Source organism: Staurois parvus, unplaced genomic scaffold (assembly GCF_062004578.1).
Source record: "Staurois parvus isolate SC_StPar_1 unplaced genomic scaffold, SC_StPar_1.0 ptg002499l, whole genome shotgun sequence".
Classification (NCBI taxonomy): domain Eukaryota; kingdom Metazoa; phylum Chordata; class Amphibia; order Anura; family Ranidae; genus Staurois; species Staurois parvus.
This window is the reverse complement of record NW_028320295.1, coordinates 2,829-18,488: the sequence shown is the minus strand read 5'-3', so window position 1 is coordinate 18,488 and position 15,660 is coordinate 2,829. Positions and strand designations below refer to the sequence as shown.

General features: G+C 50.1%; 1 protein-coding gene across 1 annotated transcript in view; it reads left to right on the top strand.

Annotated features, from left to right (window-relative positions):
* Positions 1 to 14,831, top strand: part of LOC149430719 (rho guanine nucleotide exchange factor 10-like protein) — a 44,001-nt gene extending 29,170 nt beyond the window's left edge. The window contains exons 5-7 of the mRNA XM_089666060.1: positions 11,802 to 11,893; positions 13,002 to 13,076; positions 14,560 to 14,831. Coding sequence (XP_089522186.1) covers positions 11,802 to 11,893; positions 13,002 to 13,076; positions 14,560 to 14,831 — 439 coding nt within the window. The remainder of the gene's footprint in view (positions 1 to 11,801; positions 11,894 to 13,001; positions 13,077 to 14,559) is intronic.
* Positions 14,832 to 15,660: the final 829 nt, after the last annotated feature.

Genomic DNA, 15,660 nt, shown 5'->3' with positions numbered 1-15,660 from the left:
GGCAAGCAGAGGTGGATGAAGAAGGATCTGACGGGGATCCAGAGGATCAGTGGGCAGGTCTATGAACCGGAATGCTCAGCTTTGTTGGTTGGTCATGTGATGGCGTCAGCAATGGGGAACTACAACCATCTGTGCATCTGCCAGGTGGAGGAGAAAGATCTGACTGAGATTTGGGGGGATGAGTGGGCAGATCCATGAACAGGAATGCACTGCTTTGTTGGTTGGTCATGTGATGGTGTTGGCAATGGGGTACTAAGGCTGTCCTTAGACTTGGCAGTGTGGAGAAGAGCAATCTGCATGGGATCTGGAAGGGGGGAACAGCGGGTTGGTCCATGAGGAACACTCTGGATTGCAATGGGGAACTAGGATTGTCTATAGAAGCCCACTTGGGCTACCCAGAGGTAGATGGAGAAGGATCTGACAGGGATCATGAGGAACACTCTGCATTGCAATGGGGAACTATGATTGTCCATAGGTGGGTGGAGAAGGGGTATCTAACTGGGATATCGGGGGGGGGGGGGTAGTGAACAGTGGGCCATCCCATGAGGAACAATCTACATTTCAATGGAAACTAAGGTCATCCATAGACCTGCCAGGGTGGGCAGAGGTTGGTAGAGGAGGGGGATCTGACTGGGAATCTGGGGGATCAGTGGGCAGGTCTATGAACAGGAATGCTCCACTTTTGCCAACTGTTCATGTGATGCTGTCGGCATTGGGGAACGAAGACCATCTGTAGGCCTACCAGAGAAAGTGGAGGGGGGGGGGGGTCTGACTGGGATCTAAGGAAACGGTGGGTAGGTCTGTGAACAAGAACACTCCACTTTGCTATGGGGTTGGCAATGGGGAATGAAGGCCGTCCGTAGACATACCAGGGCCATGAACAGAAATTCTTTGCTCTGCTGAAAGTGCAAGGAAAACTAGGAGGAATTTCAGGTTTCTTGTACCTTATTGGGGAACTATGGTGATCTGGATGGACTTCTCTGGTGGGGAGTGCTGGCGCGTTAGGGGGTCTCTTCTACATGTGAGGCTTCCTTTTTATGGTGGCCGTAGATATGAGAGACACAAGATTGTTAGCTAATAGGTGAGGTCAACGTGAGCGCCTTCTCTGGGAACGTGTTCTCGGGGTGAATGGGGGCACAACAACCGATTGGACAATCCTCATATCTTCCTCTAAAGAGGCATCACCAGAAGCTGTGTCTAGAACAGCAATGGGCAAACTACGGCCCGGCGGACCTTTTCTATTTCAATGGTTTTTATTAAATTTTTTAAACAGTATAAACAGAGGCAGTAAAACACGCCCACGCAGGGGCTATCAATTGCACAGATAAACAAAATGCCAAATAAAAAAAAAGGGGAAAAACAATGCTCTAATGCCAACAGGGCAAAAGGTACGCCCACGCAGGGGCTATCAAAGGCACATAAGTTACAAAATATTAATGTAACTGATTATAACAACTAAATGCAGCTGTCCTAGTCACACCAAAAACAGAGAGAGAGAGAAAAAGGAAAAGAAAGAAAAAAAAAAAAAAAAAAAGGGGGGGGGGGCAAAGAGCAGGGATTCAAGAGCGCCAACACCGAACGCCATTACATCCCCAGACTAGCCGGGGAGAGTGAGGGAAGGGCATATTGCAACCACGGCTCCCATATTTTCAAAAATTTACGTTGGGAGTCATTGCGGATACTCGACATCTGTTCGTTGAGCATCATAGTGGTCATACGATCCCGCACCCCCTGAAGAGGGACAAACGGACTCCTCCAGGCCTGAGCAATTGTTCTAGTGGCGGATAAAAACAGATAGGAAGCCAACTTCTGCTGGTGAGCCAAGAGCCGGCGGACCTTTTAATCCGGCCCGCGGAGCGTGATACTGTCAGGATGGCTGTCAGGATGTGTGTAGGCGGGGCAGCGTGACAAAAATGAGGGGAGCTAGGCTCCTCTCACAGTCCGCCCTGAAGACCGGAACGGCGCGGGAACACGGCGAGAGGAACGCGCGGAGCAAAGGTAAGTAAATTGAATTACTATAGGGGGGATGAATTACTATGGGGGATGAATTACTATAGGGGGGATGAATTACTATGGGGGATGAATTACTATGGGGGATGAATTACTATGGGGGATGAATTACTATAGGGGGGATGAATTACTATATGGGGGATGAATTACTATGGGGGATGAATTACTATGGGGGATGAATTACACTATGGGGGATGAATTACACTATGGGGGATGAATTACTATATGGGGGATGAATTACTATAGGGGGGATGAATTACTATGGGGGATGAATTACTATGGGGGATGAATTACTATATGGGGGATGAATTACTATAGGGGGGATGAATTACTATAGGGGGGATGAATTACTATGGGGGATGAATTACTATATGGGGGATGAATTACTATAGGGGGGATGAATTACTATAGGGGGGATGAATTACTATATGGGGGATTAATTACTATGCTTACTATGGGGGAATATTACTATACTTACTATGGATGACACATACACATCATTCATCTACTCTTGGTCCGGCCCCCGGGTCCAATATATGAACCCATTGCGGCCCTCAAGTCAAAAAGTTTGCCCACCCCTGGTCTAGAACGTAGGGGAATATTTATCTGATTCAGCTGTTGGTTGGATTGGGGAATTTTTTTTTTTTTTTTTTTTTGTTCTCCACGGCTCACCCGAACACCCCCCCCCCCCAATCTCCAAGACTCCACTTCCAACCAAATAAATAATAACCCACAGACGGTCCCACATATAATAAATAATAATAATATAGTAATAAAATATATAAAATAAAAATATTCCTATCATTTTATAATTAGTATATTAATAATAATATAGTAATAACATATATAATATTTTTTATTTTATAAATAGTATAGTAAAAATAATATAGTAATAAAATATATATAATAATAATATTTTTATCATCTTATAATTAGTATAGTAATAATATATATATATATATAATATTTGTATCATTTTATAGTTAGTATAGTAATAATAATACAGTAATGAAAATAGTGACTGTTGCCATCTTGGTGCTGCATTGCAGTGTGGTGTTTTTTTTTTTTTTTGGCAAAGGCAACGTGACACTCCAAATTGCAAATAATAGAGGCATAAAACAATAAACTGCAATAAGCAACAGTTGTAAATATTATATATAATAATATATATGTAATAAGTGTAATAGAATGATAAAAAAAGTATAAAATAATAAATGGTAATAAATAAAATACATTACTTTTTAATAATATAAATAATAATAATTTTGTCTGGAGAGGCTGGAGATGTCTGCCCTGCCCTCCCCCTCCTCTCCATTCACCAACCCAACCGCTGACACCAGTCATGACCATTACACGGAAGGTGCCATTCTTATCCCTTTTATCTTCCTAAAATGCCAAGTGCCTGGCTGTCATGTTTATCCTTTTAGCTTCGATAGCCCGCTAAACATGTTCTTCAGAATTTCCTCTGATCTGCTCGCTGGTTCCAGGTCAGACATAGGAGAGTGCTGAAGCCAGCGGATCAGCATGACCCCCAAATAGATAACATTTTCAGGAGTGTGGTGTCAAAAAAAACATTTCTTCTACGCAATTGTTCTCAGTTTTTTGTCCTGATAATAATCTAAGAATTATGAAAGATTTATCTCCAGCTCCACAAAAGCCACGGCTTCCCTACATTGCACTGATGATGGCCAACAAGCCTGGAACAACTGTGTGGAGTAAACGGCTCCATATTGGCCCGTCTGTGGGCCCGTCTGTGGGTCCGGAGGATGCACATTTTTTTCATTGATTTTTGTTTTTGTACTTTTGAATTGGATGGATGAGTCTTCTGTCACTCTTTGTTGCAGACCCGCCATCCTGGACTGAATGCTGCCCCCCCATGGGGCATAAAGGGATGGCTTGCCTTTCCTCCGCCCACTAATCCTTAAAGGGATTAACCCCTTCTTTCTGGGATTTGTGATAGGAGTAAAGTTTGGTTTGTTTTTTTTTGGTTTTTTTTGTTTGTTTTTTTTTTTTGTTTGTTTTTTTTCTGCTGCCAGGAGGAAGGCGTTTTAGGAAAAGATAGCAAGACATCCAGTGTGCGGGAGGCCTGAGAAGTAATTGCAACGTGCGTTTCTGGGAGCACGCGCGGAAACGAGCGCAGTCCCGAAACGTGAAGGTGTGAATGGGGGCCTAATGCGAATTTGTTGCAGCTCACACAACCTACTGACCCCGGGCCCTCGGGGGCCCCATGACATGCCCCTGGCAGGGGCGGATTGACAACTCATGGGGCCCCCGGGCAATAGGGGATCATGGGGCCCCTGTGTCCTTGCCCAAACTCAAAAAAGCCTAAGAAAAAGGTACAAGGGCATCTCATGGGGCCCCCTACTGACCCCGGGCCCTCGGGCAGTGCCCGAATTTCCAAATGGTCAGTCCGCCCCTGGCCCCTGGTACCTTTTTCATAGGCTTTTTTGAGTTTGGGCAAGGACACAGGGGCCCCATGATCCCCTATTGCCCGGGGGCCCCATGAGTTGTCAGTCCGCCCCTGGTTGTGGTGTGCTGCATGAAAAGAAAAAAGTAATGTGTGTTTACAAAAATAAGTAACGTGCGTATTCAATATATTTCAAAATATTTATACTGTATGTTGAAATGCATTTTTTATTTATATATATTACAAAATATATGAAAAATATTTTTAAAAATCCATTTTCAAATATATTGTATGTCTTTAAAAATACAAATCTACATTTTTGGAACGCATCTACAAATATGTAAAAATTACTTTTTAAAAATATATATATTTTTTAATTATATTCTTCAGATTTTTTTTTTTTTTTCCCCCTCTAAACTCCCCTCCATGTTAGTCTGTGTCCATGCGTAGCCCACAGCCAGTGCGTCCAGGAGAAGCCGCGTTTTCAACTGGAAAAACGCTTGGTGCCCGTAAACGCGTCTACGCATGCGCAACCATGCCAATGTAAATTCTGGCCGATGTAATGAATTCCTGACCAAGTAACGCGCGTTTTAAAAAAGAAAAAGTAACATGCAGGGGCGGACTGACCATTTGGAAACTCGGGCGCTGCCCGAGGGCCCGGGGTCAGTAGGGGGCCCCATGAGATGCCCCTGGTACCTTTTTCATAGGCTTTTTTGAGTTTGGGCAAGGACACAGGGGCCCCATGATCCCCTATTGCCTGGGGGCCCCATGAGTTGTCAGTCCGCCCCTGGTTTTAAAAAGGAGAGAGCAACGTGCGTTTTTAAAAAAAAAGGGAGCGCAACGTGCGTTTCAAAGAGGAGAGAGCGCAACGTGCGTTTCAAAAAGTAGAGAGCGCAACGTGCGTTTCAGAAAGGAGAGAGCGCAACGTGCGTTTCAGAAAGGAGAGAGCGCAACGTGCGTTTCAGAAAGGAGAGAGCGCAACGTGCGTTTCAGAAAGGAGAGAGCGCAACGTGCGTTTCAGAAAGGAGAGAGCGCAACGTGCGTTTCAGAAAGGAGAGAGCGCAACGTGCGTTTCAGAAAGGAGAGAGCGCAACGTGCGTTTCAGAAAGGAGAGAGCGCAACGTGCGTTTCAGAAAGGAGAGAGCGCAACGTGCGTTTCAGAAAGGAGAGAGCGCAACGTGCGTTTCAAAAAGGAGAGAGCGCAACGCGCGTTTCAAAAAGGAGAGAGCGCAACGTGCGTTTCAAAAAGGAGAGAGCGCAACGCGCGTTTCAAAAAGGAGAGAGCGCAACGCGCGTTTCAAAAAGGAGCGAGAACAACGTGCGTTTAAAAAAAAAAAAAAAAAAAAAATGGGCGCACGTGCGTTTGTTGCCTAGCCTGAATGGGCCCTAAAACTCAGCCGCTGCGTCCAAAACAGTCCAGCGTAAAGAGACGTGATATTACCCCCCCTCCCCATCCATGAAGTGGGACAAGGGGGGTCATTCACATGGAGCTGCTGTGGGAACTGCAGTGAGTGTTGTGTCTGTGCGGTCCTGGGAGAGGGAGGAGGGGGGGAGGGGGTGGGAGGAGAGCGAGGCCCGGACGCTGGAGCAGAGGAGAAGTCGGTGTGAATGAGGCAGCCGGAGATTTCCCGTTTCCTGTCGCTGAATCCCGGAGGGCCGGACGGCGAAGGGTTAAACGCAGGTATCGTGCGTCCCGGGCTCCGCGACAAACCGAACCGTCCCGAGTAACCCCTTCCTCTCCCCCATCGCCGCCCCCTTTGTGGTCCTGCGCCCCGGTCTAGGTGTCCGCTTGTCCCCTCTGCTCTCCCCCATCTGCAGGCGCTGAGAAGAGTCGGCCGGTCCGGCTGTCACCAGACGGCGGGGTAAACCGCTCAGCGCCTGCCGATTGGTTGGGTGTCGCTTTGTTTACGTGATCGCTGGCGGACGTGTCCAATGGAGGTCACACACGTGTGAAGAAAACGGTATCCAGAGCAGCGGTGGCATGAAATAGAAAAGTCGCCCGCAGACGCGGTGGTGCAGTACGCGGCGGGTATTTCTCACATTGGGCTTCACTACGTGCGAGAATCAGATCGTTTGTGGAAACGTTTAACTCCGTCGGCTCAGAATCGGTCGCTGGTCACCAAGGGGTTAGATCTTGTGCATCAAAATGGGTCACCATACATGTTACAATCAACCTTCAGATCTGCCAATCTGCTATGTAGCGCATTGCTGCAATCAGATTGTATAGTGTATGCTCAAATTCACCAAACGCGCTACATAGCTGATGACACATTTAAAGGAGATTGTACAATCAGATTGTATAGTGTATGCTCGGCCTCACCAAATGCGCTACATAGCTGATGTTACATCTAGAGGAGATTGGTGAGGCCGAGCATACACTATGCAATCTGATTGTACAATCTCCTCTAGATGTGTCATCAGACATGTAGCATGTTTGGTGAGGCCGAGCATACACTATGCAATCTGATTGTACAATCTCCTCTAGATGTGTCATCAGACATGTAGCGTGTTTGGTGAGGCCGAGCATACACTATGCAATCTGATTGTACAATCTCCTTTAGATGTGCCATCAGCTATGTATCACGGTGCAATCAGATTGTATAGTGTATGCTCAACCTCACCAAACACGCTACATAGCTGATGACACATCTAGAGGAGATTGTACAATCAGATTGCATAGTGTATGCTCGGCCTCACCAAACATGCTACATGTCTGATGACACATCTAGAGGAGATTGTACAATCAGATTGCATAGTGTATGCTCGGCCTCACCAATCTCCTCTAGATGTAACATCAGCTATGTAGCGCATTTGGTGAGGCTGAGCATACACTATACAATCTGATTGTACAATCTCCTTTTGGATATGCTCTATGTAGCACAACGTACACACATACATACACGCACACACGTACACACATACACACATGCACACACACGCACACGCAGCTCATCCACCGATACTCCTGTTTCTGCCGGCACATTGGTTTGGTTTTGGTTTATTTTTGTTTTTTACATTTCGGGAATGAATTGCGCTGAAAATAAGCGACTGCTTTACTGCCGAGCTGCTGGAGGTGGTTGTGCTGCGATCTGAGAGGCACCCCGGGGGGCCCCATACTGCCAGATGAGGGGAACCTGCCAGATATCCATGCTATTGGTTGAGAGGAACCCCCTGGGGTGCAGATACTGCCAGCTGAAGGGTTCCCGCTGGGTGCCCCACTACCATCTCAAAGGGACTCTGTGGTGACCATACTACCAACTAATAGGAACCCCCGGGGTGCTAATACTGGTAGCTGAATGGAACCCCCGAGGTGCAATTACCGCAGGAGCAAAGGAATCCTGGAGTGCCAGTACTGCCCGCTGAGGGGAACTCCCTGGGCGCCAATACTGCCAGCTCAAAGGAACTCTGGGGTGCCCTTACCGCCAGGTGAGAGGGACCCCTGGACTGCCAGTACCTGGTGGAACTCTGGGGTAACCTTACTGCCAGATGAGAGGGACCCCTGGACTGCCAGTACCTGGTGGAACTCTGGGGTGCCCATACCACCAGAAAAGAGGGACCCCTGGACTGCCAGTACTTGTTGGAACTTTGGGGTGCCCTTACCGCCAGGTGAGAGGGACCCCTGAACTGCCAGTACCTGGTGGAACTTTGGGGTGCCCATACCACCAGATGAGAGGGACCCCTGGACTGCCAGTACCTGGTGGAACTCTGGGGTGCCCATACCACCAGATGAGAGGGACCCCTGGACTGCCAGTACCTGGTGGAACTCTGGGGTAACCTTACTGCCAGATGAGAGGGACCCATGGACCTGGTGGAACTCTGGGGTGCCCATACCACCAGAACAGAGGAACCCCTGGACTGCCAGTACCTGTTGGAACTTTGGGGTGCCCTTACTGCCAGATGAGAGGGACCCCTGAACTGCCAGTACCTGGTGGAACTTTGGGGTGCCCTTACTGCCAGATGAGAGGGACCCCTGAACTGCCAGTACCTGGTGGAACTTTGGGGTGCCCTTACTGCCAGATGAGAGGGACCCCTGGACTGCCAGTACCTGGTGGAACTCTGGGGTGCCCATACCACCAGATGAGAGGGACCCCTGGACTGCCAGTACCTGGTGGAACTCTGGGGTGCCCTTACTGCCAGATGAGAGGGACCCCTGGACTGCCAGTACCTGGTGGAACTCTGGGGTGCCCCTACTGCCAGGTGGTTACAGTAGACCTGTCCTATAGGTTGCTATGGCTGATGACCTTCTGGAAGTTCTAGCCGTTTGTGGCCTCCAAATCACCGATTTATACCTGAAACCATCAAATTTGAACTCCGCGGCTCAGGAAGCATTGAATCCTCAGGATCAGGATAACAGGGCTGTGAGCAATGAGTCTTCTGTAAAGACCCCAGACCACCCCCCAGACTGCCCCCCCTGGATTCATATCTTTTGCCTCTTCTAGACGTCATTGGCCACACTGTATCTCTGGGTGTCGGCTCTTCAGAAGAACAATGGGGATCAGACAAGATTTTCCTGCCTGTCCGCCTCTTCCTCCTTCCTCCCCAGCCTGTCAGAATCTGTCAGTGCCCCAGAGCCATGAGATCTTCTTCCCGAAGACAACTGGATGGCGTACCTGTCCTCTCCGGTCTGTGGCTTCCCCATCGTTGCCCATACACCCAGCAATTTGTAGGGAATGTCAGCCAGCTGATCAGTAATACAATCCAACGTGACTCCGCCCCACGTGACCTGTGATTGCTGAGCCCTAAGATTGTCATCTGCCGGGTATAGTGCCACCTACAGGAGAAGGCAACTACCCCCCCCCCCCCAAAAAAAAAAAAGCCAGCCCTGGGGGGTGGCAATTGTTGGTGGCCAAACCCCACCCGAAAAAAGGAAAAAAACATTTGATGGAGCAACAAGCTGGAGAACGGATGTTATGTCCTCAATGAACTCGGAGCTGAGGATTGTAAGGTGAGTACAAAAAAAAAAAAAAGTTTTGCAGTGTTTTGCGTTTTTAAAGCAGCAAGTCCCATTTTCGCCCAGCGCCACGTCTGTTGGACACCTCGGATTGTTGGGTCATCACTGCGTCCCAACTAGACCCAATGGATCGTGCTTTGCTGGGTTTTTTTTTTTTTTTTTTGCTTTTCCTCTGGATCAACTGTGGGTGTACTGCCAGTTGAGGGGAACCTGTTGGATATCCATGCTATTGGTTGAGCGGAACTCCCTGGGGTGCCAATAGTACCAGCTGAGGGGAACCCCCTGGGGTGCCAATAGTACCAGCTGAGGGGAACCCCCTGGGGTGCCAATAGTACCAGCTGAGGGGAACCCCCTGGGGTGCCAATAGTACCAGCTGAGGGGAACCCCCTGGGGTGCCAATAGTACCAGCTGAGGGGAACCCCCTGGGGTGCAGATACTGCCGGCTGAGGGGAACCCCCTGGGGTGCTGATAGTGCTGGCTGTGGGGAACCCCCTGGGGTGCTGATAGTGCCGGCTGTGGGGAACCCCTGAGTTGCTGATAGTGCCGGCTGTTTGAAACCCCCTGGGGTGCCGATAGAGCCGGCTGTGGGGAACCCCCTGGGGTGCCGATAGAGCCGGCTGTGGGGAACCCCCTGGGGTGCCTTTAATACCAGCTGAGAGGAACCCCCTGGGGTGCCGATAGAGCCGGCTGTGGGGAACCCCTGAGTTTCTGATAGAGCCGGCTGTGGGAAACCCCCTGGGGTGCCGATAGAGCCGGCTGTGGGGAACCCCTGAGTTGCTGATAGTGCCGGCTGTGGGGAACCCCTGAGTTGCCGATAGAGCCGGCTGTGGGAAACCCCCTGGGGTGCCGATAGAGCCGGCTGTGGGGAACCCCTGAGTTGCCGATAGAGCCGGCTGTGGGAAACCCCCTGGGGTGCCGATAGAGCCGGCTGTGGGGAACCCCTGAGTTGCCGATAGAGCCGGCTGTGGGAAACCCCCTGGGGTGCCGATAGAGCCGGCTGTGGGGAACCCCCTGAGTTGCTGATAGTGCCGGCTGAGGGGAACCCCTGAGTTGCTGATAGTGCCGGCTGTGGGGAACCCCCTGGGGTGCTGATAGTGCCGGCTGTGGGGAACCCCTGAGTTGCTGATAGTGCCGGCTGTTTGAAACCCCCTGGGGTGCCGATAGAGCCGGCTGTGGGGAACCCCCTGGGGTGCCGATAGAGCCGGCTGTGGGGAACCCCCTGGGGTGCCTTTAATACCAGCTGAGAGGAACCCCCTGGGGTGCAGATACTGCCGGCTGAGGGGAACCCCCTGGGGTGCCGATAGAGCCGGCTGTGGGGAACCCCCTGGGGTGCAGATACTGCCGGCTGAGGGGAACCCCTGAGTTGCTGATAGAGCCGGCTGTGGGAAACCCCCTGGGGTGCCGATAGAGCCGGCTGTGGGGAACCCCTGAGTTGCTGATAGTGCCGGCTGTGGGGAACCCCTGAGTTGCCGATAGTGCTGGCTGTGGGAAACCCCCTGGGGTGCCGATAGAGCCGGCTGTGGGGAACCCCCTGGGGTGCAGATACTGCCGGCTGAGGGGAACCCCTGAGTTGCTGATAGTGCCGGCTGTGGGGAACCCCCTGGGGTGCCGATCGTGCAAGTTCCATTTTCACCCAGCGCCATTGGACACCTCGTATTTTTGGGGCGTCATTGCGTCCCAACTTGACCCAATGGATCGTGCTTTGCTGTTTTTTTTTTGCCTTTCTCTGGATCAACTGTGGTTATAGGATTATACTTTTTTTTTTTTTAATGGTTGAACTGGATGGACTTTTGTCTTTTTTCAGCTAGACTAACAATGTAACTATATAACAATGTAACTATATAACAATGTAACTATATAACAATGTAACTATATAACAATGTAACTATGTAACAATGTAACTATGTAACAATGTAACAATGTAACTATGTAACTATATAACAATGTAACTATGTAACAATGTAACTATGTAACAATGTAACTATATAACAATGTAACTATATAACAATGTAACTATATAACAATGTAACTATATAACAATGTAACTATGTAACGCACATGCTGTGAATGGGTCCCTGTAGTGGAGTCCATCGCTGGTGGCGGCCGGTTCTGTGCGGACCAATGACAGGCTGAACAAGGGGGTGTCGCGTCGTCTCGCTTCCCCTAAACTCGGCAGGAAATTTCAGCACAATACTCCGATCTCCAGACTTCCTTCAAGAGCTCGCCGGTCCGCGGCTGTGCAGGACGGAGGAGTGAGGGGGGGGGTGCTGGGTGATGTGTGCGGACAGGAAAGGGGGCCCCTGAGTGCACAGGAATCGGGGGTCAGTACTCAGGAAATGACACGGAGTCCCCCGTCCTGTCACTTTTAAAGGGGATACAATGTTTCCGGCTCTGAAGTCCCATACATTGACAGACGGCGCTTTGTTCCCGCAGATCTCCCTCCATTGTCAGTAATGGGGATCCCAGAGGTCGGGGGAAGGTGGAGAGCCACAGCAACAGCGTCAAGAAGAGTCTGAGCAAAAAACGTGAGTTTTATTATTTCCCATCATATGTTGCTGACCTGTGCCATAGCGCTGTACAGAGACCGCTGAGCCGGTCACATCCGTCTCTGTACAGAGGAGCTTACACTCTACTGTCCCCTCCCCCACAGTCCCATCAGTCTCTGTACAGAGGAGCTTACACTCTACTGTCCCCTCCCCCACAGTCCCATCAGTCTCTGTACAGAGGAGCTTACACTCTACTGTCCCCTCCCCCACAGTCCCATCAGTCTCTGTACCAGAGGAACTTACACTCTACTGTCCCCTCCCCCACAGTCCCATCAGTCTCTGTACCAGAGGAGCTTACACTCTAATGTCCCCTCCCCCCCAGTCACATCAGTCTCTGTACCAGAGGAGCTTACGCTCTACTGTCCCCTCCCCCACAGTCACATCAGTCTCTGTACAGAGGAGCTTACGCTTCACTGTCCCCTCCCCCACAGTCACATCAGTCTCTGTACCGGAGGAGCTTACGCTCTAATGTCCCCTCCCCCACAGTCACATGAGTCTCTGTACCAGAGGAGCTTACACTCTAATGTCCCCTCCCCCACAGTCACATCGGTCTCTGTACAGAGGAGCTTACGCTTCACTGTCCCCTCCCCCACAGTCACATCAGTCTCTGTACCAGAGGAGCTTACACTCTAATGTCCCCTCCCCCACAGTCCCATCAGTCTGTGTACCAGAGGAGCTTGCGCTCTAATGTCCCCTCCCCCACAGTCCCATCAGTCTGTGTACCAGAGGAGCTGACACTCTAATGTCCCCTCCCCCACAGTCCCATCAGTCTCTGTACCAGAGGAGCTGACACTCTAATGTCCCCTCCCCCACAGTCACACACTATTATTATTATACATTTATACAGCTCAGTATCTACAGGACACAAGCAGGGAAGGACCTGCGATAGTTGACAGGTAGACACGTGCAGCGACATACATCATCAGATCGCTCATCCTACAGGAACGCCGATCGCCTTCCGCCCTTCCTTGTCATCCTTTTATTTACATTCCACTTTGATGAAGACTCCGGTTGTGTCATCGTATGCAAATGAATGCCGAGTGATGGCGGCGTGCGTTGGCTGAAGACGCAATCATTTGTATTTCAGGTTTATCGAGTTCTCACAGCCTTGGAGACGGTGTTATTTACGACGACGTTCCCTGCGAGCACGAAGGCCAGGATGGTAAGAAGGGCCCAGGGGGCCGATGAGGAGGACCAATGGGACCTCAGTGGGGGGAGAGGGGCGGAGCCATCAAAGTTCTTCTTTCTCTCTCTCTCTTTCTCTCACCTCTCTTTCTCCTCTTCTTTTTTGCTTTCTTTTTCTTTTTTACTTTCTTTTTCTTTTTTACTTTTTCTTTTTTTCTTTCTTTCTTTTTCTTTCTTTTTTCTTTTTTTCTTCTTTTCTTTCTTTTTTTCTTTCTTTTTTTTCTTTCTTTTTTTTTTTTTCTTTCTTTTCTTTCTTTCTTTCTTTTTTCTTTCTTTTTTCTTTCTCTCTCTCCCCCCTCCCCCCTCTCCCCTCCCCCTCTCTCCCTCTCCCCTCCCTCTCTCCCCCCTCCCCCCCCTCCCTCTCTCTCTCTCTCCTCTCCCCCCTCCCTCCCTCTCTCTCTCTCCCCCCTCCCTCTCTCGCTCCCCCTCCCTCTCTCTCTCTCCCCCCTCCCTCTCTCTCTCCCCCCTCCCTCTCTCTCTCTCCCCCCTCCCTCTCTCTCTCTCCCCCCTCCCTCTCGCTCTCTCTCCCCCCTCCCTCTCGCTCTCTCTCCCCCTCCCTCTCGCTCTCTCTCCCCCCCCCTCTCGCTCTCTCTCCCCCCTCCCTCTCGCTCTCTCTCCCCCTCCCTCTCGCTCTCTCTCCCCCTCCCTCTCTCTCCCCCCTCGCTCTCGCTCTCTCTCCCCCCTCGCTCTCGCTCTCTCTCCCCCCTCCCTCTCGCTCTCTCTCCCCCCTCGCTCTCGCTCTCTCTCCCCCCTCCCTCTCGCTCTCTCTCCCCCCTCCCTCTCGCTCTCTCTCCCCCCTCCCTCTCGCTCTCTCTCCCCCTCCCTCTCGCTCTCTCTCCCCCCTCCCTCTCGCTCTCTCTCCCCCCCTCCCTCTCGCTCTCTCTCCCCCCTCCCTCCCCTTCCCCTCTCTCCCCTTCCCCTCCCTCCCCTTCCCCTCTCTCCCCTTCCCCTCTCTCCCCTTCCCCTCCCTCCCCTTCCCCTCTCTCCCCTTCCCCTCTCTCCCCTTCCCCTCCCTCCCCTTCCCCTCTCTCCCCTTCCCCTCTCTCCCCTTCCCCTCTCTCCCCTTCCCCTCTCTCCCCTTCCCCTCTCTCCCCCTCCCTCCCCTTCCCCTCTCTCCCCCTCTCCCCCTCTCCCTCCCCCCCCTCTCTCTTTCTTTCCCCCCTCTTTCCTTCTCTCTCTCTTTCCTTCTCTCTCTCCCCCCTCTCTCTTTCCTTCTCTCTCTCTCCCCCCCCTCTCTCCCCCTCTTTCTCTCCTTCTCCCCCTCTCTCTTTCTTTCTTGTAGCGGCTCCTCCTCTCCAGTCTGGCGCAGCTGTAGCGGCTCCCTCTGATTTCGCTGCACACTGGGAGCTTCTCACAATGTGCATCAGAAGCTGCAGCAAGTCAGGAGAAGACCAAATAAATGCCGTATAAACTCCATAAAGACCTACATAGAAGCTCATCTGTGACTCCTCCCCCTGCAGGGCTGGGACACCACCTGATCTACGAGAACGTAGGCTGCGCGGGCGACTTCGAGGACACGGGCTGGAGCTCCAGCGAGTTCGAGAGTTACAGCGAGGACTCGGAGGCCGAGGAGGTGGAGGCCAAGCCAAAGCCGGCCAAACCCTTCGTAGCGTTCCAGCCAAAGGTAACGATTCTCCCCTCAGTCTGCAATCTGCTGTGTATGGGTTGGGCTCGTGCAGCCAATCAGATGTCGCTGATGTCAGAGGTCACCGCGCTCATTGGTCGCCGCTAGACATCTGCACAACGAAAAAATGTGTTTTAGTTTCGGATCGATTTTTAAGTGAATAATTTCTTCTCGTTGCGAAATTCATTTCCTACCGGATTCCAATTTGTTTTTTTGTTTTTTTACATTTGGATTCGAACCGAAAATATCAAATCGATCCAAATTCATTGTGAAGAATAGTTGGATCTATTCTATTCCAAATCTGCATTTCGGAAAAAGGGTTTATTCATTCTATTTATTCCATTCTATTCTTTTATAAATTCTGTTCTTTTATATTCTATTTTCGAAATTAGAGTACAGCTGTCTTCTGAAATTCAAATTTCGAAAAGAATAGAAATGGAAAAGAATAGAATAGAAATGGAAAAGAACAGAACAGAACAAAAAAATAGAAGAATACAGCCGTCTTCTGAAATTCAATTTTATTTTCTGTTCTATTCTGTTTTTTTTCTATTCTTTTCGAATTTCCGAAGACGGCTGTATTCTTCTATTTTTTTGTTCTGTTCTGTTCTTTTCTTTTTCTATTCTATTCTTTTCCATTTCTATTCTTTTTGAAATTTGAAATCAGCAATACGTTTTAAATTTCAAAATTTGTTTTCAAATTTTGGATGAAATTTCGTTTTGCTATTTTGGATTCCGGGTCTAGCCGCTGCCAATGGGAAAAGGAATTTCCCACGGATGGTTGTCACTAAGACCAGAAGAATCCCCCACGTTACAGTTGTCACCAGAACAGGAAATCCCTTCAATGGGGGACGCCTGTTCTGTGATAGAGGGGATTTCTTTTCACTTCCTGTTGAAAGGAAAGGAAGTGACAGAAAAAAACATGGGCTCTAATCATTCC